Raw genomic sequence first — 27,716 nt, 5'->3', positions numbered from 1 at the left:
TTTTTTTTCCCAACTAAAAATCCACCACCTCCATCTACACTCTCTTCTCCATCCTCCTCACCACCCTCCACCTCTTTCCCCACCCCGATCCTCACTCGTCGATTCCAAATCAATAATCTCCACCTTCCGACGATCCCACTTCGGCCGACGGATCACCATCACCGAAACATCCTCAGAAACCTCCTTCTTCTTCTTCCCTCCCACGTTACCAACATCACCACCATCACTACTTACTCTCTCCTCTTTAACCACCATCTGAACAGACGCCGATGAAACCCTAGCTCCTTCATCGGAGCTCTTCCTCATCTCCTCACCACCACTAGCCGCACTTGAGCACATCACAGACACCCCTTCACCGCCTCTCCCTTCCTCTCCTCCGCCGCCTAGGGTTCTTCGGCTCTGGCTCCTCGTCCTCCTTCCTCTTGGCTTCATCTCTCTCTCTCTCTTTCTCTTTCTCTTTCTCTTTATGAGATCATGGTTTCCGTTTATATAGAGTTCGAAGATGGCCGGGAAGAAAGAAGACAAAGAAAGGGGATGGATTCTTCACGCACGCCTAACCTGACCAAGAAAACCGACCATACTACGTGGCACTTTTTTACTGGTTAAAATTCAAATTATTCAAATTTGGTGAGAAATAAGTCTCTTGTTCCAGGGGTATGTACGTTACCTAGCGAATGAAAAGCCCGGGAATTCAATCGATGAAGTGGAAATGAAATGACTTTCATGCCCCTGTTGCTTCAGATTGGTGGAATTGTCATTTAGTGGATTTGTTGGAGGGTATTTTAGTCATTTCATGTGGCGTGTATGTAGGGTGGTGTATGTAGTAGGAGGGATGGTATGGTTTTCATGTTTTTGGTTTTCTTTTTTTTTTTAAGGAAAAATTTTGGAAATTGAGCCCCAAAGTGAATCTATTTGGGGAAATTAATTTTGAAATCATTTTCAAAAAATTTTAAGGAATTTTTTTGCATATAAATTTGTATTTGTTTCAGTGTGGTTAAGTCAAGTGTGTGTTTTTGTGTGTTTTATTTTTATTTTTTTATATTAATGTTTTTTTTCCTTTGATATATGCCCTAAAAAATATTGCTTGGTGAGTGTATACTTAGGATTAAAATTTTTAAATTTTTAAATTTTTAAAATAATAATTTTTTTTAAGTGTGTATTTAGCATAATTGAAAATTATAAGTTGACGTGTATAAATCTTTAGGTGATGTTTGCATGGGGGAACATGGATGATTTAATTAGGAATCGATAATGTTGTGTTCGTTTATGATGTTTCGAATTTTAAATAGAAAAAAATATTCTTTTATCGTATTTATTTATGATATTTGATGTTTTGAAACAATAGATAACGAACACGTAAAAATACGACCGAAACAATAGAAAGCGAACACGTAAAAATACGATCGGAACAACGACAAAATGTTTTGGAGAAGAATTAAAAGTAAAATAAATTTCTAGTTTTTATTCTTTATTTGATTAATAATCACATGTTTATCATAGCCTATATATTTATATTTTATATGTTTATAAAATTAGAAAATTATGTGGGTAATATATTTTTTAAAATATGAATTTATTTCACTAGGAAAAAAAGCTAAAACAAAAATGATATATATATATATACACACATGGGAGTATACATGTAATTTTAAATTTTAAATTTTATTTAGTAAATATAAAGGAAAATTGTGAATCTTACGCTATTTATGATAATTTTTTCTTGATTTATTAATTTAAATAAACTATAAATTACCAAAAGATATGGCCACAATAATGGAGGAATATATATATATATATAGGAAGGGCATATTCTTAATGCTAATTATAACAAAATTCATGAACAATCAGGAAAGGAAATGGTTCTAAGACCTTATATATTAATGACCATCTCTTTTATTAATTTCCTAAAATATACTAGAAAAAATATATGTTGTTTTAATTCATAATAAATTAATTCATTGAAAGAAGATGCTTCTCTTATTCCAATTTTAACTTTCTAGATTTAGTATTATAAATATATATATATATATATATATAAGAAAAGTAAGCACAGGAGGAAATGGTTCTAACTTCATATATGAATGACCTTGTCCTTTATTAATTTCCTAAAATAGTTTTAAAAAAAAATTATATTGTTTTAATCTATAATAAATTAATTCATTGAAAAGAGATGCATCACTTATTCCAATTTAAGCAACTAATTAGTGAAATTTTCTAGATTTAGTATTATATATATTTATATTTATATAATATTACAAAACACATGAAGAAGCACAGGCTCATATATAGTAATGACCTTCTCCTTTATTAATTTTCTAAATATAGTAAAAAACATTATATTGTTTTAATTCATAATAAATTAATCCATTGAAAAGGAGAAGCATCTCTTACTCCAATATAAGCACTTATTCACTCTGTCATTTTCTAGATTTAATATAATATAAATATATATAATTTCCCTTTTTTTTAACTTTAAATTGAGCTAATCCTTGGAAAAGTAAGTATTCCCTCATAAATATGCTTTTAATAAGATAATATAATTATTCTCTTATAAATATGCTTTTACTAAGATAAAGAATTGTCTTTTTTACTGATATATATATATATATATATATATATATATATATACAAATGGAGATCCATAAATAAAAAATCTATAAACTTCCATTATCGGTCATTAAATCTTGATCCAACGGGCAACATTAATAAACAGTAATTAATACAATGATAAGAACTGTTTAGAACATTATAAGACACAGATATTACTGTTTATCAATATCAACTCGTTAACTATGAACATCGATAGATGATATTTTGCCTATATATATATAATGAAAAAACAATTTAAATTATAATTGAAAACAATAAATACAAGACTTGAAACAGAGGAAAAGAAACACTTAAAACCATTCATGAGACTTTGATTTCCAAATAGAAGAAGCAAAGATCAAAGAAAAGTTGAAGAAATGCATAACATGATAGAAGTACAACAAACAATGAGAAATGTCAACATTCAGATATAGGAAACACAGTTCCTATTTTATTGTTTCCGATATGATAACACTTGATGTTGACCGAATACGGGCCTAGAGAAATACGGTTGTCTTCCTCACCGACGAAGAAACAGAGAGTATAGAGCGCGATCTCAAACTCCGGGCTAACTCCAACCAATGTGCTCGAAACCGATTTTAGAATGCCATTCCACTCGAACTGAATTGTGAGGAGTTGAGTTTCGGAATCTGGCTGCAAGTTTTAAACACAGGCAAAATTATACATGTTTCAAGGTGACAAAAAGAGTACGAAACTATAATTATAGTATCAGTCTGAACTAAGTTTAAGAGAAATGTTGGAGCAAAACTTGGACTCATAAACTTTTACTAGATTAGTTAAGGAACTAATAGGAACAAGTTTGCTTTAGTTCATGCTAAGTCTTTTTGAAACCGAAACAGTATAACTACATTTGCTCAAATGGCATGAACATAAGATAGATAACATTTTTATTATACAAGTACTCCAATAGAAAAAAATGAAATATAGCCCCAAATATAGCCCCAAATATAGCCCCAAATATAGCCGTATAACTTTTGAAACCAATAGAGATAGTAAAAATAAATGCAAAAGCACATGACAGATTAAAAGCAAATTAGTTATAGAAAACAAATGGATATTGCGACAAGCGTTTTGATGATATTCATCATGATGAAATTGAAAGTACTTACACTATTCCCGCGTCGTCTTGGAAAAATATAACCTTGGTAGTCTACTCTACCTTTTCGCTTCTTCAAGGTAGAACTGAAAATGACAAAAAACTCGGTCATATATCATGGTTGTGATTGAGATTACAATCTACAAAGGGCAGATGAAAAATACAACAGATGGAAAAAGTAAGTAACAGAGTTTACCTGAATCCAATTGTGGAAACCGGAGACTTCATTCTCCCCGCGTCCCTTGATTTCTCCGACAAAAACATGTTCGAAAGCAGAAGAGGAACTCGAGCCACCACCTCTACCATAGAGATCAAACCATAGACTAGACATCATTCTCTTAAATTCTTCATAGTTCTCTGATGCAATTCCCTTGTGAATGAGATACTTATGAAGATATTTAATTGGTGCTGTCCTGCTGATTTCCTCAATAAATGCAACCTGTTCATGCTTTTCTTCAGAGGTAACGACTTCTTTGCTACCTTCGTTCGGGTTGTAATTATCCAGGAGAGAACAGAAACGAGAGTAAGTGGGTCGCCTGAACACATCATCGCTCAGCCAGCTAAACAAGCTTTCCGATGCCCGATCTCCCTTGTCATAAACCTTTTTTCCTTCACCACAATCAATCTCATAGTCCTTTCCCGGCACCAAACGGTTAGAATCAAGTTCCCATAACCGGTCGCAGGCTTTTGACAAGTTTGTAAGCTCCTCCCTTGAAGGTTCTATATCTACATTATAACTATCACTTTGCGAATACTCTTGTTCGCTAGGATGATTCTGAAACTTTTACTTTAGTATCTGCTGGAAACCTGTCAAGGCAATATGTTTGTTATCAGCCAAAAATTGATACCATAAAAGATCAAAGTTGTACATTATACATTTGAACAAAGACCACAACTCTGTTTACTTTTGACAAGTCAATTCCTCTTATCATGTAATTGAATGAGTTTGCATTAAAGAGCTACTTATGCATTACTAAGAAGGATGTGAACTCATTAAAACAGAGGTATTATAAACAATAGAAACAACACTCCCTTTCTAAAATCAGAACCAAGTATAATACTAAGCGGCGCACGATGAAAGAGCTGAAATCAAGCTCCTTTTCAATTCTCAGTGAAAAAGAACAGAACGATAACACAATCTCTCCCTTCTCTTTTGAACATTCTTTCAAAAATAAAATACCATGATATTAAGAAACAAACAAGATGAAATGAAAAATCATTCATTAGAGGAACATGAAATCAAGCTCCTTTTCAACTGTTCAATGATAAGGAATGCAACAATAATCCAATCTATCCCTTCTTTTGGATCATTCTTTCAAAATTAAAACACAGTGACATCCTATTTCCGAAACGAATGTGATAAATCAACTCTAAAGAATGCAACAAGAAGAAGAAAAAAAAAGATGATATTTAGAGGAACATGAGCAACCTTGTATTTGGGTGGATATTGAGGCTTCTTTTTATGGCCAACAACCTCCCAATCTCCATCACTCCTCCCTTGACCTTGACCCTGACCCTCCTTCATTATTCTCATCCAAACAACCCAACCATTCAAAATCAAGCAATAAAACACAATAATAAACAAAACTAAATAAAAAATAAATTTCTAAAACCTGTCTCAATCCCCATTGGCTGTCTTCCTCCTCCTCCTCCTCCTTCTCCTGCTCAGAAATCAAACCCTAATCACCAAACTCTCACATAATCAGACACGAACAATACAAAAGCTCTCACCTTTCTCCGCTGGCCACCATGAGAACCACCACTATATCCAAATCTACTTCCTCTTTCTCCCTCCTCTTCCTCCTCCTCCTCCTCCTGCTTCCCAGAAGAGACCACCTAGCGATCCAAAACCAAAACCAAAATTAAAACCCAAAAATCACAAAAATTCCACCAAAAAAAAAAAAAGTCAACTCAAGGAGAAACCTCAGCCCAAGTAGATCTAGATCGCTCCTCCTCCCTTGGTTCATCCTCTCCCCCAAGCGCAACATCGATCAAACCCTTGATAATGCGCTCCATCTCTCCAATATCTTCTTCTCTTCTGAAAAAAAAATTGGATTTTTATTTGGACATTTGGGCTACGCGGGGTTTACAGTTGGGAATCAGGTGATGACGTGTCTTTTTCAGCTATACAGCACCAAACAGGAAACACAGTTTATATTCCATCACAGCCGTTGGTTGTGAAAACCCACCTTTGATTACGATCTTAGAGAAGTATTGAACGGTTAAGATGAACTTAGGAGCAGTTATGCTGTTTACTGATAAACATTAAAACCTTTGAGATTAAATTTGGGGGGAAACCTTGTCGGCATTGATATTTAGTAGGGATTTATTTAAATAAATATTTATTATTTGTATATGTTTAATAATTTACAAGTTTTGGAACTTTAGAAAATATTATTAATAATAATAATAATAATAATAACAAATTATGAATTTATAAAATGATAATAACTGAAAGAATGTCATATTTTTAAAATAACTAAAAATTTTAATTATAAAAATTATTTTTTTTATTAAATATTTGTTTTTTTTTTGTTGTTGCATGATGGTGGTTGGTATGAAGATTGAGGAAACATGTGATATGTTGGAAAAATAAATTAAATAAAAAAAGTTTGGTGCATGGAATCATTTAAGATTTAATTTTTAAGTTTATTATTTGATTTATTATGTGGCCAATATAATATATGATATATTTCAGTTACTAATTTGTATATAATATGTCAATTAAATGTGGACTTTGAACATTGAATTAAAAATATATATATATATATATTAAGCTGTCTTTTCCTTCGTGTTGTTTGCAATTTTATATGCATCAAAATTCAATAATAATAAAATATATAATTAAATTTTATATATTTGACTAGGTTTAATAATATAATAATTAATCATAATAATTATTAAATATTATTTTAATTTATATTATTATCACAATGGTTCCCAACCTCCGGGCAACTCATGCGCTTCCCACGTGTTGTGCCACTTGGACCTCATTGATCCAGCGGTTCAGATGTCCTCATCATCATCTTAATTACGATCATGATGGCCATTATTTTCCAGCTTTTTTTCTCTAATATTTTTTTTTTTTCCCAATATATAATTTTTCATTATTTTAAATATATTTAAAATTTATCTATTAATTAGTATTAATTGAAATAAAAAGTATGGTCTGCTCATATAAAATTTTTTCCCTTCAAACTAATATTAAAAATTACTTAAACATATTATTTATTTTTAAAGAAAATATAATTCATTTTGTTTGCCTTACCAAACAATATGGAGTCAAGAGAACAAAAGTGTGTGTTTTTGTGTGTTTTTATTTTTTTTAATCATTAAGAAGACATAACATTCATTAAAAAAATAACTTGAATCCAAATAAACAAAGAAATAAAAGATACTCAAAATTGATTGTTCTTATAATAAATTCAACAAATTGATTAACTTGTTTTCTATATATATATATATATATATTAAATATTGGCTTTCTCTATCATCTTCTCCATCAATTACTTATCTGAAAAAGAGAGAACATCTTTTTTACTAATTATATTTGATGATATTTGATGTTTTTTGGACCACCATCTCTTTCTTGCAAGGGCCACTTGCATTAATGCCTATTTGTTATAAGGATTATTTTACCAAAATTAATTATAATATTGAACTTATATTACCTTATATTTTACATGATAAATAATTTTTTTTATTAAAATGCAAAGAAATTAATTTGAAAGATGAAGATGGTTGAATTTAAATAAATTATTAAAGTTATTAACCTTATATTTTATGAAGTAATTAATCAAAAGCAAATCCCATTCCCATGATTTTCTTCATATATATATATATTAGTAAATGAAACTGACTCACCTTGAATCACATGGAATTAAGTCTTCATTTATAATTATAATCAACTCTTATGAACTCCTCTCCAATTTAATGCAATAGCAACTCACAAGATCAACAACATCTTTTATTTAATTCAATTCATATTAATTTAAACAAATAATTTAAACACAATATAATGATAAAGTATATATCAATCCTTTTCTTTAATTCCTCCAACTTTCTCTCAATTCAATTACATATATATATATATATATAATCAAAGTTAAACATAATGTTTAGACTTTCATTCTTAATTTTTTTAAATAAAAATAAATAAATAAACCACAAATTTATTAAAAAAGAAGCAAATATGGAAAAACAAAGTACAAAAGCATATAATTAAACTATCCTTTAATAGCTTTTAGTTGAATGAAAAAACAAGAACAAGAAATAAATCAACTTACACATACTCATGAAAGCTTGCATATGTATATATATTGTTTGTTTGCATTTAAAAAAGAAAAGAAACAAAATATAACAATCAAAAGCTTGATCCTTTCAACTCTCTCATTTTTTTCTCTTCCTCTTCTTTTTCAATCCAAACACACCAAAAAAAGATTACAAATTACAAATGAAGAAGAATATATATATATATATATATATTGATAAGGCCACCCATTATCTATCATCTTTCAATGTATTTTTTTTTCCCTTCAATCAAAACACAAGACCAAATTAAGATCACTGAAATTTCAAGCAGAATACATACAGAAATATATAACTGATATATTAGATAAACCATCTTTTTATATATATATATATAAAGAATATACCACCGATCACAATTAAAAACTTAAAACAAAAACAGCAAATAAATTATATCATGTCCAAAAGCTTTCATTTGTAGTAGCAGTAGTAGCAGTAGCAGTACTCTCCTGATCATTAACAATCAAAGAAGATCTCTGAAAACTCTTAATAGATGAAGAAGAAGAAGAAGAAGAAGAAGAAGAAGAAGAAGAAGAATAAAAGCTCTTCATCTTCAACTTCATCTTCTCTTCTTGCTCTTTCTTCTCATCAAAATCCATTTGCTTTTGCCTGCAATCCTCACTGCAAAAAGGTTTATCACCTTCATACATGAAGATATCTTTGTGACCGGAAAGAACTTTGTTGCAGAGAAAACAAGAGTCAAGGAAGTGACGTGGTTCATCATCAGACAAAGAATCATAGCAAAACACTGATCTTGGTGATGGAGCTCCTGCACTAATTACACCACCTTTAAGTACCATGTTCTTCTTCTTTGATGATGTTGATGATGAATGGGATGAAGTTAGGGTTTGAGAAAGAGAAGGTTCAAGGTCAGAGAAAGAAGAGGTAGAGGAGGAAAGGGTGGAGATGGAGGAGGAGTAGTTCATTGTTGGTTTTTGGTTTTTGGTTTTTGGTTTTGTTTGTTTGATGATTGGTGAAAGTGCATTGGTGTATATAGAAGGAGAACTAGTTATTATATAATAATAATAATAATATATAAAATAAAAGAGAGAAAAAGAAAGAAGAGGTGGGTTCAATGGATCCATGCAAAGCCATCTGCTGCCATTTGTCCCTTCACTTCACTTCACTTCCAAGTGTGGTGGGACCCTACCTTTGGTTTTTTTCTCTCTAATTTTCTATTTTAATATATATATATATATATATTTATATTTATAGAAAGAGAGAGAGGAGAATATTAACAGTTAAAAACAATGGTATGATACCAAATTCTAAAGGAGAGGTTATGGATTTAAATCTCTCTTTCGATAGTACTGTTTTATGTACTATTGATATATTATTCATCCGGAATTTTTATATTATTTTTATACTATATATACATTATACATCCGGTCTATTATTTAAAAAAAAAGCAAATATACTATTATGTAAACTATCACACTGATAAACAAGCAAAGGTAGAATTTACTCCATGCAGAGAGGATAAAAATTCGCTTTTTTAAACATGTTAAAAATTTATGAGATGCATGTGAAATAATTTATCTACATTGTTCAAATAAAAGCCAATCACGTACTAGCTAATGGTATTTTTATTATCATTAAAAATCAAGTATAGAATGTTTTATCAATATTTTTAAAAAAAAATAATTATTGCTCTTTGTACTTATTTTTATGTATACAATTTTTTTTAAAAAGATTTTAAAAAAAAGTTCCAATTCAAAATAATTTATGAAACATCTATTGTATCCCTGTTTGATGTGATCAGATGAGAACATTCATAAAAAGAAGTCAAAACAGAATATTAGAAAAATATCATTAAAAAATATCTATAATATTAAAAAAACAAGTTTATATAAAAAAAAGTGTATTGATTTATTAGAAATGCTTAAGGACTAATAAGCCTACATGATGAGAGTATGGAGGGACTAATAAATAATTTAGTGTTTTTTTATAATGACAAATACAAATTTGGTTAAAAATTTTAAAATTTATATAAACGTGATTTCAATTTTTATTTTTAATGTATAAATATATTATCTTCGTATGATGGTCTATACTCTAGATTATAATAAGATGGGTTTAAAATTTCTTATATGAAAATTAATATCAACTTGTTTTCCATGAAAAATATATTATTCTCATATTATCAATGTTGTATATTTTACAGATATAATAAATAGTAAACATAATAAAAATTACTTAGCAAATTTTATTTAAATAATTGGCCAAAAAATTAATTATTTTTTAAAGGAAAAATACATATGCGAAAATAAGAAACCCGAGATTATAAATGTTTTTAGTATTTATTATTTTTCTACATAAGTTTTATTTAAAAAAAACTTTTACACCCTAATTTTATACTAAAATATCGTTGCATCTCTTGAAACCATATACTAATATCATTGTTTTTTAGTTAATCAATAAAATAATTAATTTTTTATAATGCGTTTTGATATAATCTAAGTTTAATTGTTAAGAGATATTAGTATCAAAGTTTTCTCTGAAGTTGATGTATAATTTACAGGTTGTAAGGTCAGTTTATCAAGTTTTTATTATTTTTAAAATTAAATACATGGTATTTTTTTGGGGTAAAATCACCTATCAGTCCCTGAAAATTTTCAACTTTACCTATCATCCCTTTGATATTTTTATTTTTTAAATTCTGCTTTTTGAAATTTTCTCTACTGAATTCTCGTCAAATGGAAAAATATTTTAAATATCGAAAATGGCCTTATATTCATTGTTACCATAACTATCACAGTCTCAATCGCATGCTAATACATCGTGTGTGTACCCTAAAGAAGTCTAATGCCACATCAAGCAAGCTCAACCACAATTACAACTAGGTACAAATTTGTTGATAAAGAATAAGTTCGTACTCTTTACACGAGACATAAGAACCTATTAACTTAAGTACGTTAAGGAGGCAAGCTCTACCTGCCACATACCACGAATGCACATCTCCTCGAAACACTCACTTTTTATTCTACACATATCTTTTGTTAGTAAGTAAATTATATTATTTTATCATAATTTCTATTTAAAAATAATTTTTTAAAAAAGTAAATATTTTTTAAATATAATAAATTTGAGGTGTTTTTTATGGAATTGAAAAGGTTAGACGGACTTCCTTTACTCTATTTTTTGTTAATAATTATATATATATATAGCATTGATTATAGTAAAAGTGGGGATATTTTTTGGGTCAAGACTAATGTGTAGCCTAGTGACAATTAGAGCTTAGGAAGGGACAGGGACCATGCAATGATGTAAATGAAGGAAGAGGACCACATAGGAAAGGTCATGGCACTATGTATTTTAGTTGAGATGTTGTATTCTTTTTTTGGGTCTAATAAAGATGGTGACTTATTTGGTCTAAAGTGCTCTGTATTATTCCTCCAACTTGACTTTAAAGATGTTTAACTTGGCAGCCTATACCACTTTCAAATATTTCAATATTTCAATATGTTTGTTTATGACTCATTCATTTCACTCACTTTTCTCCGTGTATGTATATACATCTATCTACCTATATATATATATATTTGTATGTATTTCTTTTATGGCAAGTGGCAAGTGCTTCTAACCTTTCTAACACTTTTATTTTTTTTATTTTGGAAAATTATTATTATTATTTCTCTTAATGTCTATTTTAATACTGAGATGGATAGAGGCATCAATTTTTGATACTTAAGATTTATAATCTAATATTATATTAAAATTTATAAAAAAAATATCACAAATAGTATTAAATAGATTTCATTATAAAGAATTATCGTTGAGTTTTATTTGATTATACAATACCTTTTATATTGTAAAACAAGTTTTATTGAATAGTTGTTAGTCTAATTATGTTATGCAGATCACAATATTGGGTAGTTAAAAAATAAGATAATTATAGAATGGGTGAATTGAGATGAAAAAGCATATATAGATATTAGAAAAAGACCAATTAAAAAATAAATTTATTCAAAATAAATTAGAAGTAATAACTATTATTGATAAGTTAAAGATAAAATCAATTAAGATGATATGAATATATTTTTAGACAAATAGTAGATGCCCTCATAATAAAGTGGAAGCTTTTCAAAGTGAAATGTTGGAGAAAATAAAAACATATACATAAAAAATGGTTAGTAATAATTTTACAAAATGACATGTTTAAGCTTGAATTATCAGCCTTATAACCCTTGATAAAGCACTAAGGAAAGAAAGAATTCTTTAGGTTGGTCTTGAATAGTTGGAACTCATGGTTATTGTTGTTATTTTTTTTAATTCTTTTAAATATTTATTTAATTAATTGTTCCTCTAAAAGATCACAATAGAAAAAGCAAAGGCAGATAAACAATAAAATAAAATAAATAAATTGTTCTAAATATTTCTTACACATTTATTATGCAACTAATAATAACTCAATTATAAATAAAATCATAATTTTATTAGTTAAATTTTTTTTTTTATTTTCTCCCTTTTAAAAAACCATAATTATTTTCTCAAATATAAACTTATTACACAAATATTAAACAAAACCATAATTCTCATATAATGAAAACATTTTCTTTATAACCTCCTAAATATTTTTAATTTATTTTAAAATTTCAAATGATACGCATTTATCACACAAGAAAAAAAATACTCAATAATAAATAAAATCATAAAATTTCTAACCTTCTAAATATTTTTAATTAATTTTAGAATTTTCTTATTAATTTTTTCATTAAAAAAAACATAAAAGGAAACGCATAACTCAATGGGATACGCACAAAAGGAACCGGTTAACAAACAAATACTCAATAATAAATAAAATCATAAAATTTCCAACCTTTTAAATATTTTTAATTAATTTTAAAATTTTCTTATTAATTTTTTCATTAAGAAAAAAAAGGGATCCGCATAACTCAATGGGAAACGAAAAGGGAAATGGTTAACAAGCAAATATTCAATAATAAATAAAATCATACAATTTTTAACCTTCTAAATACCTATTTTTAATTAATTTTAGAATTTTCTTATTAATTTTTCATTAAGAAAAAAAGCATATAAATGGGAAACACATAGCTCAATAGGATACGAAAAAGGAAAAATATTCAATAATAAATAAAATCATAAAATTTCCTACCTTCTAAATATTTTTAACTAATTATAAAATTTTCTTATTAATTTTTTCATTAAGAAAAAAAAAACAAAAAAAGGGAAACGCATAACTCAATGGGAAACGAAAAGGGAAACGGTTAACAGAGAACCAGTGCTTTTCGAAACGGATAAGCTTCTTCATCTTCTTCTTCTTCTCTTCGAGCTCTCATCACTCGCATCAATGGCGTCCTCGTTCCTCTCAAACCCTATCTCTTTCGCACTGCCAACCAATCCATTGCGCCGTAGATCTTCTTCATTGCCGTGCTCTCCTACTCTGCGGAGAGGAGGAGACCGGAATCGTGGTGTTCTGGCCATGGGCGGGGATTTCTTGGGCGATTTCGGTGCTAGGGATCCTTTTCCGGCTGAGATCGAGTCCAACTTCTGCGAGAATATTGTTGGAAATTGGGACACGGAGCACAAGATCCTTATTCCCAATCTCGCTGCTCTCTCCCTTGCCCAGCAGAGCTGCCAGCCCATCTCTCCCTCCCAGCCCCCTTTGCCCTTTGAGGAAGCGGAGAAGCTGCTCAGGAAGGTCTTTTAATTCAATCCCCTTTTAAGTTCTTCTATCTATTTCCTGAGTCTTGAAAGCTCGCATTTTTTTGTATGATTTGTTCTTTCATAGTGGAGTGAATTCATGTTTAAGTAGCCAGCATGAAAAGCTGAAAATTTTTAAAATGAGACATAAATATTGCTTGGAACGTAGAAGAGTCACTGGCGATATGTTTGTTATTCGCATGTGAAATGTTGCTTGTATTTATTCTGAAATTCATTAGTGGTTGATGTGGTAAATCATGGATGTGTATTGAAGTCCCAAGGAGAAAGTTTTCATTTTTCTTCTTGTGTTTCGGTTATGGCTACAAAAATGTTATGGGTAGACAGTGTAGTAGCTGTTGGGGTTTACGATAAACACTGCTTGTATTTATTCTGTAATTCATTGGCATTTTGAGGTAGTAAACCATTGATGTATACTTGGAAGTTCCAAGGAGAAAATTTTAACTGTGATTCTTGTGTTTCTGTTATGTCTGACTGCATTGTTTCTTAATTGTTTTGTTTGTAGATTTTTAATTTATATTGTATCTACAGTAGGTTGTGGGTTGGAGGCTAGTAGATGGTGATGGAGGAACAAGACTCCAGTGTCTATGGAAAGCAAGGGACTATGGATGTGGAATAGAGCTTATTAATAGAATTTATAGAGTTGTGGATGAAGCTGGACATTATCCAGATCTTCATTTGGAACACCCCAATCAAGTCAGAGCAGAGCTATGGACTGCTTCAATAGGTCAGTAGAACTAAACAATCGCTTATTTGCCTCCTTTTCTCTCTATGAATTTTATCCTCCTTACTCGATCATCTATGCATTTCTAATCAGAATTTGTTTGTTGTTCAATTTTATCTAAGTGGCCATATTTTAGTATGTCAATGTCATTGTTTTTGATTTTTTTTTTTAAATTTTACTGTAGCAGCATGTGTGCATATAGTGTTGGTTTGCCTTTATTCTTCTGGTTTTTACTTGATTTGTTGGTTGTGGGGTTGCTTCCAAATGAATATATTTTGCCTTTCATATCAGAAAGGCATAATATTTTGGCTATTTTATGCCCGTACAAACACTTATTATACTGGAGATGCCATATTTAATGTTGGCACTGCCAATGACAAGAGCACTTCAAATGTCAAGAGTATGGTTTTTCGCTTATGGAGGGAATCATTGACGACCTAACTTAATGTTTAACTTGATTTTGTTTTTTGAGCTGGGAGATTCCCGAGTAAATGAAACCAGCCAAAGTTTAGGTTTTATTGTGGGTTATTGGAGGTCTGCTTGTCTTCTGGTAACTGTTCTATATTAAGCGATTTCTTGTTGGTGCTATCCTTTGATGATGTGATTTTACTTTGTTGGAACAAAATGGAATTAAATGGCTGGTTAGATGTTATATTTGATGCAATTCTAATTTAAACTTTAAACTGAACTATAGAAAGGTCTTGGACCTTGACCATGTGCATGAGCAGAGCATGTGCAAATTCATAACGTACAGCATGTTAAGAACATAGATTTATAGACATTCCTGAAGAACATTTGCAAAAGTTATGCCTTCAGTGTTAAACTGCTGCATATCATTGTTTCCTAAATATATGAAGAGACTTTAAACGCAAAAAATTTAAAGAGTAACAAAAGCAAACTTTTAGTTCGGTTGTTTTCCACTACATTGTCGTATTCATTAACGTCCATTGTCACATAATCTTCCCACATATAAGATGCTTGCCATATAGGGACAGAGTGAGGAGCTCAAGTATGAACCATTTGAGAATAAATTGATGGATCATTATACTGGATGGTTCTTATGAATGTTTTATTTTATTTTATTTTAATTATTGGGAATCTTATGGAAGTTGCAATGTAGCAGTTGGAAAAGAATTAGTTTGTAGAGTGTAGCTTTTGTGAGAAAGATTGTTGTCGATGAATTTGGATAGCCAACTTAAATCATCGGTAGAGGTGGGGTAGTCATAGCTTTGTTCAATGTGAAGCCATATGTAATCAAATTCCTTGGCTTGAACTGGAACAGAGACAAATGTATATATTAACTCAATAGAGTTTTCTTAGATGCATGTCCTTATCTTTATTTTGATTTTTTTGCCTCGACATTCTTATGGCTATATGGTGTACCGCCGTTCTGCCAATTAGATGTAAAGTTCTGCGTATTTGATCCAATTAGTTTCTCTACCATCACATTAAGTAATTGAAATATATCCATGCTCATATTTTAAATTCTACGAGATCACTTATCCCTCCGATAATTCTGTTTGCAGGTGGTCTGAGTTTGAATGATTTCATTGTGGCTGCTAAAATAGATGAAATCAAAACACTAGATCTCCTCCCAAAGAAACGGATTTGGGCATAGCAGTGGAAGCAGTATTCTTCTTTGTCGAGAAGTTTCATCTTCTTTTCTTTTCCTTTCATTTCTTTTGTATATTTTTGCCAGAACTATGGCTTGCTATAGCAATCATTGACTGAAGGCTTTGTTGCCCTTTAGCATTAACGCTTGTTATTCTGTAGTCTCTTCAATTGAGGCACAAGAAACTGACTTTTATTGTACACCATACTACCATTATGTGCTCAATTTAACTTGTCATGATCATCATGAATGTTATTTTTAGCACTTCCTGTTACCATTATTTCTGCAAACAATGGCCAGAATATATTACTCTGTCTAGATTGATACTTGGCATTTTAAATGACTGTTACATTGTATTCTTTCTTCTGTATCAATTTCCAATCTCAAAACTATAGAAACTTAAATATGACGCAAAATCATACTGAAATTGATGTTACGTCAATTCTTGATTATGCCATTTCATCCTGCTAAAAATCACTTCCATTGTCGTTAAACTGCAGTTCATGCTTTATATCAGACTCAGGATTAATCTCCCGCTAAAGCAGCTTCCCTTTTCCCACCACATCACGAGGTAAGTTCTCCGTCATGGTTAGATTTTTTTTTTTTACATTCAAAAGTTCATCTTAAAGCGGTTTTATTTTTTTCACTTGCTGACTTGTTCTGAACTAATTATTTTAGCAGTATGGCATGTGGATCTTTCAAGCGGTGGCGTCGACAATTTAATTATATGTGCCACTTATCTTTTAAGCTGATTTTATTATAATTCCTTATTTATGTGGCTGAGATAATCAGTCTTATTCTAATCATCAAATATGAACTTTTCCTGAAAGCAGTTTCTTGATGCTCTCAAGAAGGTACATCATGTGGCTGCCCTTGTTCATCTTCTTCGGGAACTTATCGGCAGGTGTGGTTGTCAATTTAATGCATAGATATTTTTGCAAGGTTCATTTCTGCTTGCTGACATGTGAAATATGCTATTTGTTGCAATCTGTCTTTATTTCTGAGCTTTCAAACTAGTTCATATCCCAGAAGTTTCACCAAGCTAGATGTCCCGTTATTTTCAATTATCGTCGGTTGTTTTGTTATAAACTTCTTTTTTACTTTTCTTTTATCTTTTCATTATTTATGATATAATAAATGGAAAGGCCGAAAGCGTATGCAGAGGTATGTTACGTATATAGTTCATGTCACATATGGCTGATCTTTGACATTTTTATCTATTACATGCAAACAATATTGAATCAATGAAACTACAAATCACATGTGTCTAGAACTCATCTTGGTCTTACGATAAATCGATTATATTAAACTTAATGTTGAAGTCTTATTAGACAAATAATTAAAATATCTTACAAAACCATCAAGAGTTTGTGTCAAATGTGCCATAGTCCATTGCTTCATCCAATCAATAGAGTTGGTGGGTCATCTATAATTTATTCTTTCGGTTTTTTTTATCCTTCTCTTTTTTTTAGGGGGGTTCAAAATGCATTTTTTCTTTTCTTTTCTTTTTTTTAAATGCATTTGTTCTTCTCTCTTTTTCAATATACCATTTGCATGAAGGCAAGGGATACTTTTGATTTAGAAAATGACATGCGAAGTGATTATAATTACATATATATACCCAACTAAGATTTGTGTATTAATTAAATTCTACACTGAAGAATAAGCTCTAGAGGGTTTGCATCTAAGTAGGTTGATAAATGGCCATCAAATGTCATTCTTGCTTATTTGAATTTGGCATTTTGCATCAAAATCCACATCATTAAGCTTCGATTATGTCTGTCTAGCGATATATATATTTCTTTCTTTTCTTGTTTTCAATCATTTATCAATATTTCCATGACAAATGCAATTGAATTACTGAAAGCCAAACACTAAATTGATTGCATTTATTAGCTGAAATGCAGAAATCAGCTTTTCAGAAAAAAAAAAAAAATACGTGTTTATCCCGCCACGGATCGATTACCTCTCGGCATGGAAACATTATTTTCTTCTTCAATCAATGGTAGGCCATTGATTGAAAGTGAAATGTGGATGAAACCAAGAAAAGGTTTGAAAAAATTCATTTCATTGATTTGTGTGGTTTGTTTTTCTGCAATAACTTTGAGTTGGTTGTTTAATTGCTTTCTTTATACACAATTTTCTTCATTTAAACTCTTGCTAAAGATAGACTTTAATTAAGAGCTTGCTTTCTTTTTCTCAGTTTTGTTGTTGATGTTCTGATTCTTTGAATAAAGAAGGACAAAGACCCTGAGCAATCAGAGGCATAAAAAATGGCTAAAATGAACAAGAACTCTCTGGTTGATTGAAAATTTAATGGACCATTTTGTGTGGTGCCAAACTTGATATTTACATATTTACCCTCGCAAATTTTCGGTTTATATGTGTGTGTGTATATATATTTATGTGTGTGTGTATATATATTTATATATATGTTTTCGGGAGTTTCGGTTTCTCTTGTAAATTATGCATGTGTTATATATATCGACATCTATAATAAACCTTTTAAAATTTATGTATACTTTTATATGTATTTTTCTTTTTAAAAAAAATTTAATCGTGTATAAAATAAATTGATATTTGGAGAATATATTATGATAAACTACCCCTAATTAAAATATATATGAGAGAAACAAAGGTCTAAATAAATCCTAAGAGTGTTTTTATTTGAATTTTGAAAAAAATTTGAAGTATTGAAATACACACGGAAACTATTTTTTCATTTTCAAAATATTCTCAAGGAATATATATACACATATTTATTCTTCTCATCCATTCCTATAATTAATTTTTATTTTTAAAAAATAATTACTCAATTAACATTAAGACAATTATACATTTTTTTTATAAAGTTCTCAGTATCACATCCTAAATTAGAGAACGTTGGAAATTAGTTGATTAAAAACTTAAAAAAAATAATTACTTAAAAATGATTTAGAAAATATTATTGAGAAAATAATGCAATATATATATCTCGAATAAACAAGAAAGATGTTTTCTCTTAATTGGGAAAAAAATAGAAGATTAAGATTAGTCAAAGAGAGATTAGGCTACACTTTCAAATTTCAATTAGTCTTTAAAGACTTGCTCACATGTGTGAATGAGAATGCTCTAGAGTTGCCATTTCTTACCGGTTTGCATATCAAACATGTCCTTCAAATCTTGAAACAATTAAGAGCAATTGACAAAAAATAGTTCTCTAACTTTTTTTTTTAGACTTTTATAATCAATGTTTGATAATAGACAATGAATTGTGGGGTTAGTCTTGGATTCATTAAAGAAATTATTCTAATTATTTCATGAATAATTATAAATAATTATCACTTAAACTAATTTGGCAACATGTATTATTTGATTTCTAAAACAGATTTTTTTTTGTAGCATAAAAATTTCAAAAATACATGAATATAATTTAAAAACAAAATTAATATTACTCAAAACAAACTTTATATTATTTTGTAAGCAACCATTCAATTTTTGAAGATATGTAAATTATTATAAAATGTATTTGGGAATTGAATCACGGACAGAAGTTGATGAAAAGAAATAATGTGTGTGGGCCTGAATTGATAAATCATTAGTTTTATTTGAAAAAAAAAAAAGAAAGAAAAGGATCAAATACTTAAACTATTATGGCTTCTATTGACTCTTAAAAGTTTTTGGATGGAGTGGTTGCTACCTAATAATAAATAATACCTTTGAGAAGAGTTTTCATTTAATAATAATAAAAAAAACATAGACATATATAACAAAGAATAAATAAAATTTTCATAATTTAAAAAAATATATATTTTTTTTTATGAAAATAGTAAACACTGTTAATCAAGAGGGGACAGATAGATAGAAACCATGGGCTAGTCCACTGCTTAGAAAAATTATCCCTAGAAAGATTAGTCAAGCCACCATAACTGGTATACTTCCGTATTCATTTATCTTTTGTTTTATCACTTATCAATTTTATCAAAAAACCGAACATATATAAAAATACACTAATTATGTAGCTTGCAGACCTCATGAAAATAAATCCTTGTAATTATATAAGAGAGGGAAAATGTTCCTAACACATGCCTCTCACGTGAACCTCCGGCGATTCTCAATTTTCAAAAGTAATATTGATTTTATTTGACATTAATCGAATAAAAATATATAGGATTTTGAAATTATGCTATTTAGTCTTTAACGTGCACAGTATTCAATGGGCATATCTTGTGAAATTAAAAACATGAGAAACAGTCCATCATAGTACACTGAACCAATGCCATAAAATCCTCCCATTCATTTTTCCAAGGGATTCTCAATATTAAATATTAACCTTTAGGTGAACATTTATGGTAGATAAGATAACCACCATATATATATATATATATATTTTTAATTTTATTTTTACTATTCCTGGTTAAATCCAATAATTTCGTACATTGCACATGGTGTATGTGGTGTGACTTTTGTTAATCTATATATATATTTTTATATAATTCACTTATTTGATAAATTTCAATAATTACGAATTTACCAAAATGCTCTTGAGAGTTTAAACACAATGGGCCGTAGATTCCTCCTATCTTTTAATGGGCCAGGCCCATGTAGCAGGTTATACGAGAACCAAGCCCACGCGGGACCACCACTAAAGCGGTACAGTGCATTGCCAGTCAAGATACCATAACCTCGATCACCACTACCAAACATAATCGAACGGTTCAGATACGTTCCCAAACCCGCACCTCGAGGCACTCTCACTGATCTCGCGGTACAACAGACCGCATCGACGGTGTCCAATGCTCATTACCATAACTTCACCGCGGGGAAACAACACCAAATAAATAAATAAATAAATAAGGAAAAAAACCCAATTTATACAACAATAGATACAAAAGATTCAGACAACCCAAGTGGGTTACCGTTTGTTGGTCACGTCTTAATTAAATATATTTCCCAAATAAAAGAATAAATATATTAATTGAATTTTCCAAAATAATAATAATAATAAAAAAGGTAACCAGTGACCAGTGAGTTACTACTGGTGATTTTTTTATATATAATTTTTTCAATTATCCAAAATTTAACCTTTTTTTGAAATTTTTAATAAATATATATATATAAATTTTTTTTTTAAATTTTGAAAATGAGATGGAGATCAAGAGAGGAGGACATGGACGCTGCCGGAGCGGGCGGAGCCGCAGAGAGGGACAAGGCAAGGCGCCGGCGTCGCAGTCGGCGCAGAGGGAGAGATGCCGGCACGGCATCACTACCACCGAGATCGGCCGGGACCAGCACGACCGGCAAGCTTTTGATGGCTCAACTCGCCGTGGGTCGATGTGAGCTGACTCGGCGTCGTCGATGGGGAGCTCGTTCGCATCCGCGGCGGCTGCGGCAGCGGTAGCGGCTTGATGGAGTTGAGAATGGAGGTTAGCGGCGGTGGCTTGGTCGGCGAGGGCTTTGGCTTGCCATGCCATGGACTCGGCGCGGAGACGAGTGACTCGGTCTTCGAGTTCGGCGGCGCGACGAGCAGCGCGGTCTAGCTCGGCTTCTTTTTCCCGGAGACGACGAGATGCTGATTCCTCCGCCGCGCCGAGCAATGATCGGTAGTGCCGGTGTCGTCGCTCCGCTAACGATCTTCTCAATTGATCGGCCTGAATCCATGGATAAATCCTCGAATGATCACGGATTCGGAAAAAAAAAAAAAATGAAAGAAAAATCAGAGCAAAATGGTGGAAAAAACAAGGACCTGAGCTCGGATCAAGCGATCGATCTCATCTCCTTGTTGGTTAATCAAGGCGGTGAGATCATCGGCGAGAAGAGATGAGATTAGAGAAGAAGAAGACGAAGAAGGATAGGGATTGGATGGACTCTGACTCTGACTCTGGCTCTGATCCTCAAACGCTAATCGGAGACCAGTGGAAACAAGAGGAGGGGTCATCATCGCCGGCGCTTGCAAAGAAAACACTCCAATCCCCTTGCTGTTGCTGCTGGTTCGACTGCGTCACCGGCACCACCACCGATGACGCCGTTTCTCTGCCTCGTTTCCTCGAACTCCCACTTCCTAAAACCCATCATCCATCAATCCAACAATCCATCAAGAATCAGGGATAGAAACCGGATAAAGACGACGGAGAAGGAGGAGATCAAGATCATCAAACCTCCGGTGGAGAAGAACCCAGTGCTCGGATGATCCAGATACCCAGCAGCAGCAGCAGTTGGGTGGTGCTTGGGTATAATCCCCAGCCTTCATCTCCGGCTCTGCTGCTCTACAAACACCATAAAAAACCTAATCAAGATCCAATCATCCCATGCACCAAGAAAACCATGGAAAAATAGTTTCCAAAAAAGAAAGAGATTTAGAGAGACTGACCTACTACTGAGGAAGATGATGCTTGATGGATACTGCGCCTGCACCGCCATTGAAGATAGAGATATAGAGCTCTGAAGAGAGAGAGAGAGAAAGGAGAGAAGGGGAGTGGTATCTCGATCTCGAAGGATGTGAGAGAGAGAGAGAGAGAGAGATGGAATGGAAACGAGGGAAAGAGTCCAAAGACGGGGCCTTCTTATTCTCTATTGCTCACACTTCTCACGCCATCCTATTCCTATTCCTGTTCCCTCCTCCGCCCCTTTTTCTTTTAATTTTTTATTTTAATACTCACTTGGTTAATTTTATTTTAAGTCAAAATATCAAAATTATCTTTATCCTGCGTTTTCTGCCTCTTTAGTCTCGCTAATATAAAATTCACTTCTTTTAGTCATCATATTTTCACATTTTTCGTCCTTTTCGATTTCTAATCGACTGGATCCGCTTTTTCGATTTTTTTAAACTGATGAATTAGAGGACGATGAAAATGCAGAATATGAGGACTAAAAAGGACGGAGTTTACAACTAAAAGATGAAAATGTGCAAATACAAGGACCAAAATGGTGGATTTTATATTAGAGGGACTAAAAAAGGGGCAAAAGAAAAATAGAGGGACCATTTTGATATTTATACCTTAATTTTATTATTTTACTTTTTTTTACAGGGCGGAGTTTACAACTAAAAGATGAAAATGTGTAAATACAAGGACCAAAAAAGTGGATTTTATATTAGAGGGACTAAAAAGGAGGAAAAAGAAAAATAGAAGACTATTTTGATATTTACACCTTAATTTTATTATTTTACTTTTTTTTTACAAATTTTGTTTTATTTTATTTTTTACTTTTTTTTTAAGTCTTGGAAAACTTAAAAATACTTTTTTTTAATATAATTTATAGATTATTATTGTGGAAAATGAATTATAGTTCACTGAAAATTTCAAAACTTTAAAAGTTAGATTTTTTTGACATTTGAATTTCCCAAGATAATTTCTTATTTTTTAGTTTACTTTTTTGTTTTTATTAATGTAACTTTTTGTCGGTTTATTCTATCTTATAATAAGTAATTATGTCTTAATAAAAATATTTTTCATTTAACATTGTGTGTTTACATGTAACCATATAAGTTTTCATTTAATATATAGTATTTTTTTTGTTTAATATTTATTTTTTATTATAATATTTGACCTTTTCGTTTAATATTATATGTTTCTTATTAAAAAAACCGAGAGATATTTCGATTAATGTTAGCTATTTTTATAACAGAATGACTAAAAAGTAAGTTGTAAAAAAAAAAGAGATTTTGTGGGAATATTTAAATTTGACGGGATGATATGTGGATAAGTGAAATTCATAGGAACTTTTAGAGTATTTCTATTATTATTTTTATCAATGATTTTTTGACTTATTGATATTGGATCTCGTGTGTAGAGTGTTTGTTTTGAAAAGTAATTTAAGAATGAACCTAAAACCTATTTAAAGTAAAAAATAAATATAAGTGTTTACTAAAGTTGCTACATATACATGTATTTATGGCATTTCAAAAAATATAAGAAATTTATTATTGTTTTGTGAAAGTGGTTGGTTTTGAATATGGAGATGAGTGGCATTATATGTGGAATGCTTTTTGAATTTTATTGTTTAATAATCAAATTTTCATTAGTAATAATTAACTTATAATATGGTCAATTGGTCATTAAAAAATTTGTCCTATCGATTTTTTTTTACAATTTTTAGTTTTACTTTTGTTTTTTTAAACTATCTTCGTTTTTTTTTTAAAAAAAAAAATCTGTGTAATACCTTGGACTTAAAAAAAAAACGTTTACTATTACTATTATTATTTATTGTGTAACATATAACATGTTTTTTTCCCTAGTTTTCTTTTACTTTTAACTTCCATAAAAAAATCATTATTATTTATTATTTATTATTTACTTTCACTCTGATTCCATTTAAATCGAGTTCATCATGCGTTACTTTTAGTTTTTATCAATAAAAGGCTTTTTTTTATTATTTTTTGTATGTACCCCAACCAAAAAAAGGTGGCAATTATTTATATTTCCTTAACTTTTTAGAAAATAAATTTTATAGAGAGATGGAGTAGCTAAGTGGGTTATGTTGGTAATTTCACACCTAAAAATTATGAACTATATATATAAACCAATCCATATATTTTATATTTGTTTATTAATTAAAATAAAAATCTACCTACTAATAGGAGAAAAAAATATACAAAAATTGATGATATATGTAATTATCCTTTTTTTAAGGGATTGATACTAAATATGCATTTTTTTTTTCAAAACCCAAATTTTGTATAAAAGGGCATTTTCATCATTTTCTCTTAATCTAAATATTTTTTAATTAGAAATAAAAATTTTAAACACCAATATACTTAGCTGGATTTCCATTTTTTTTTTAAAAAAAGCCATATTGCTAACTAATTATTTTTATTTCTAAATTATAGTCATTAATGGTTTGTGACCAAAATTGGGGTTTAATACTTCATCAATCAAATATTTATAATTTGATTCAAATAAATTGATATATATAAATAATAAAAATATTAAAACAAAGCACATGCCAACATTGACTCAAGATGATAAAAAAGATACAAGGGACCAACATAAATTCCAATGAAGGACAGTGAGACCTTATTCCAATTAAATTAAATGACCAATAAATAAACATTTTTTTTTCAAAAATAAAATAATAGTAATAATAATAATAACATTTAAGAATGAAGCCAATGGCATGTGATTCTTTCAATAAGTTGCCTCTTTTGTAGTACATTTTATGCTCACATATGGTTCTTCTTCATTTTGTCATCCAAATCAATAAATTAATGAGAAAATCATTTTTAAGAAAAAATAAAAATAAAGCTTGATATTTGTTCTAAATGAACTCTGAATTTTATTATTTCATATAATTGAAATATTTGATTAGATTTTTTTTGTCACTTGAACATTTAATATGAATCGTCGAAAGGTAAAATAGTCATTTTAAATTCTATGTAAGTGACATCATGAGACGATTAAAATTTTAAAAATGACTATTAGTGTACATATTTTTAAATTTATGAAGATGTTGAAAATATTAATTTTAATTGAATTTAAACATTAAACAAGTTTTATGAAAATAAAAATACAAGTAAGGCAATGATACTGAGTTGTTAACAAGTCAAAATTGAACAAACATAGAAAAACACAAAAAAAATTGCAAAAAAAAAAAAAATTGCAAAAAAGAAGAAAAATAGTTTCATTGAATTTAAATATTATACTAGTTTTATGAAAATAAAAGTACTGGTAAGTGGTAAGGGCCATAATTACAGAGTTGTTAACAAGTCACACTCAAAACAAACTTAGACAAATACAAAAATAAAATATAGCATAATTGTAAAAAAAAAATAATTCAAAAGGAAAAATTATATAAAAATAAAGTTGATGATATCAATGGCAAAATAAAAATAAAGGAAATGAATAATGTAAGTATGACATGACAAACCATGCAAGGAAATAATAAAAAGAGAAATATCTCAATGTCTACCTTTGAAAACTTGTGAAAGAATTGATCAATCAATTAAAGACAATGTATGGAGAGCATTGAATGTGGATGAGAAGATTTAATTGGGTGTAAAGAGATATGGTCTTTGGTCCCATAAAATAACATGAACCCATTCACAAGATATAGCATCAAAAATAAAAGGGGGAGCCCATGGTTCATGTTCTTCCAATGCTTTCATTTATTAAGCTTCATAATAATTTTGAAATTTTTTTTATTGAATATGTATATTTATTATGTGATTGATCGAAGAAAATACAGATCTAGATTAAGTGAATGATGAAAAAAAATGATATATCAATATTATGATTATTTTTAATCTGGTGCGATGGTTCTTGTACATTTTTTGCTTTTTTTTATTTCAAAATTATTGAAATTAAGGAATTTTTTTATATTATAGTTAAATTTTACATAATCTAATTTTATGTATATGTATTATATTTAATCAAATTTTGCATAATAAATTATTATTATTTTTAGAGATTTTTATCTCTACTACACAATAGTTAAATATCATGATATATCATGATGTTATTTTATGTATTTGTATTATATTAGACCGGTTATTACATGAAACTAATAAGAATTTATATAATTGTAATAATTGAGAGGAACATTGAAAAGGAAATGAAAAATGAGGCTAAAAGAGTGGAATGTGACCAAGAGCAAAAAAGTGTGTATTAATAATAATCTCAACCACACCACCAAAAGATTGAAAGAAATCTTCAAGTACCAACAAAAGACTAACTCTTTTCTTTGGTTTTGAAAATGGCATGGAGATTGATGAAAGCAAAGAGGGACAACAAGAAAGCTTTCCCACAACCACAGCCACAACTCACACACTACTAATGCTAATCTCACCTCACCACCTAAGACCTAACTTATAAACCTTTTAATTAATTAAAGCATAATGACACACACCAACATATATATATATATATTTATAGACGTCCAATTATCAGGCATTGGATACAACATTGATGAACAGTACTATTATTTATTATACTGTTCCAAACAGTAATTACTGTATTTGTTATTGTAGTAAATAATATTTATCAATGTCATGCGTTGGATTGAGATCTAACGATTGATAATAGATATCTATAGATTTTTTATCTATGGACACCATAGAGGAATGATCCTCATATACATATATATATTTATATACATAAACTAACGATTTTTTGATCTATAGACACTGAAATACTGAATTCTCTGCATAAGTTGTTTGTGTTCCATTGAAATACATATCTGTTTAGGGATGAACTTTATATTTATGTGCGTCCCTGATGTGGTTTATCCATATTTTATAATATATATATATATATATATATATATATGGGAAAACATCATCTAAGTAAGTCCCTAGATTTGAAATCTAGGGACGTTTTAAATCTAAGCCGTTGGATCATCATCCGAGTGGTTGATTGATTATATAAACAATGTACTACTTTTTCTGCTCATGATCACTGTGCAACACCTGTAGAAGCGGTTTCTACATGTTTCATAATGATAAAGCCAGTCAGTTTTTCATCCGATGATTACTCATGTAACATCCATAGATTAGAAATCAGGACGTCCCCTAGATGATGGGAAATAAATCATTTTAATTTTTCAAAGTGGTCTCCATAACCAAGGTGTCATTTTGAACCACCTTATTGTGTAATACATTATTAGCAAATTTTCAATCTTTCTCTTTCTATTGTTTTAGTTGTACATGCACCAAAGCATTTAAAAGAAAAAAAGTCCTCTATCATGAACTCCTTAACCTACACCTAATCTTT

The 27,716-nt window shown here is 29.9% G+C and overlaps 4 protein-coding genes across 4 annotated transcripts; 1 reads left to right on the top strand and 3 right to left on the bottom strand.

Annotated features, from left to right (window-relative positions):
• Positions 1-2,893: 2,893 nt before the first annotated feature.
• Positions 2,894-5,722, bottom strand: LOC120278639 (poly(U)-specific endoribonuclease-B-like). The gene is given in 6 exon segments (XM_039285373.1): positions 2,894-3,243; positions 3,720-3,773; positions 3,775-3,792; positions 3,903-4,487; positions 5,438-5,542; positions 5,630-5,722. Coding segments are annotated over 6 exon segments (1,092 nt in total). The 3' UTR covers positions 2,894-3,006.
• A 2,487-nt stretch (positions 5,723-8,209) lies between these two features.
• On the bottom strand, positions 8,210-9,023 carry LOC120279496 (FCS-Like Zinc finger 2-like). Its single transcript, XM_039286427.1, has one exon. It carries the CDS (start codon positions 8,938-8,940, stop codon positions 8,410-8,412), a length of 531 nt encoding a protein of 176 aa, XP_039142361.1. The 5' UTR covers positions 8,941-9,023; the 3' UTR covers positions 8,210-8,409.
• Positions 9,024-13,289: 4,266 nt separating this feature from the next.
• Positions 13,290-16,293, top strand: LOC120279661 (probable pterin-4-alpha-carbinolamine dehydratase, chloroplastic). Its single transcript, XM_039286588.1, has 3 exons — positions 13,290-13,676; positions 14,231-14,423; positions 15,947-16,293. Exons 1-3 carry the CDS (start codon positions 13,326-13,328, stop codon positions 16,036-16,038), a joined length of 636 nt encoding a protein of 211 aa, XP_039142522.1. The 5' UTR covers positions 13,290-13,325; the 3' UTR covers positions 16,039-16,293.
• Positions 16,294-20,530: 4,237 nt separating this feature from the next.
• LOC120278744 (BOI-related E3 ubiquitin-protein ligase 1-like) lies at positions 20,531-22,601 on the bottom strand. Its single transcript, XM_039285475.1, has 4 exons — positions 22,382-22,601; positions 22,170-22,277; positions 21,758-22,072; positions 20,531-21,662 (listed from the first exon to the last, which is right to left on the bottom strand). Exons 3-4 carry the CDS (start codon positions 21,950-21,952, stop codon positions 21,081-21,083), a joined length of 777 nt encoding a protein of 258 aa, XP_039141409.1. The 5' UTR covers positions 21,953-22,072; positions 22,170-22,277; positions 22,382-22,601; the 3' UTR covers positions 20,531-21,080.
• Positions 22,602-27,716: the final 5,115 nt, after the last annotated feature.

This window comes from Dioscorea cayenensis, chromosome 16 (assembly GCF_009730915.1).
Source record: "Dioscorea cayenensis subsp. rotundata cultivar TDr96_F1 chromosome 16, TDr96_F1_v2_PseudoChromosome.rev07_lg8_w22 25.fasta, whole genome shotgun sequence".
Classification (NCBI taxonomy): Eukaryota; Viridiplantae; Streptophyta; class Magnoliopsida; order Dioscoreales; family Dioscoreaceae; genus Dioscorea; species Dioscorea cayenensis.
Note: the sequence above shows the minus strand (reverse complement) of the source record. Positions and strands in the feature narration are given on the sequence as shown.

Bases quoted from the DNA above. Each gene is read 5' to 3' on its own strand.
- LOC120279496 (XM_039286427.1), bottom strand. From the start codon at position 8,940: ATGAACTACTCCTCCTCCATCTCCACCCTTTCCTCCTCTACCTCTTCT.
- LOC120279661 (XM_039286588.1), top strand. From the start codon at position 13,326: ATGGCGTCCTCGTTCCTCTCAAACCCTATCTCTTTCGCACTGCCAACC. The intron at 13,677-14,230 runs GTCTTTTAATTC...TATCTACAGTAG, and splicing joins CGGAGAAGCTGCTCAGGAAG to GTTGTGGGTTGGAGGCTAGT. The intron at 14,424-15,946 runs GTCAGTAGAACT...TTCTGTTTGCAG, and splicing joins GCTATGGACTGCTTCAATAG to GTGGTCTGAGTTTGAATGAT.
- LOC120278744 (XM_039285475.1), bottom strand. From the start codon at position 21,952: ATGATGACCCCTCCTCTTGTTTCCACTGGTCTCCGATTAGCGTTTGAG. The intron at 21,663-21,757 runs GTCCTTGTTTTT...CCATGGATTCAG, and splicing joins ATCGCTTGATCCGAGCTCAG to GCCGATCAATTGAGAAGATC.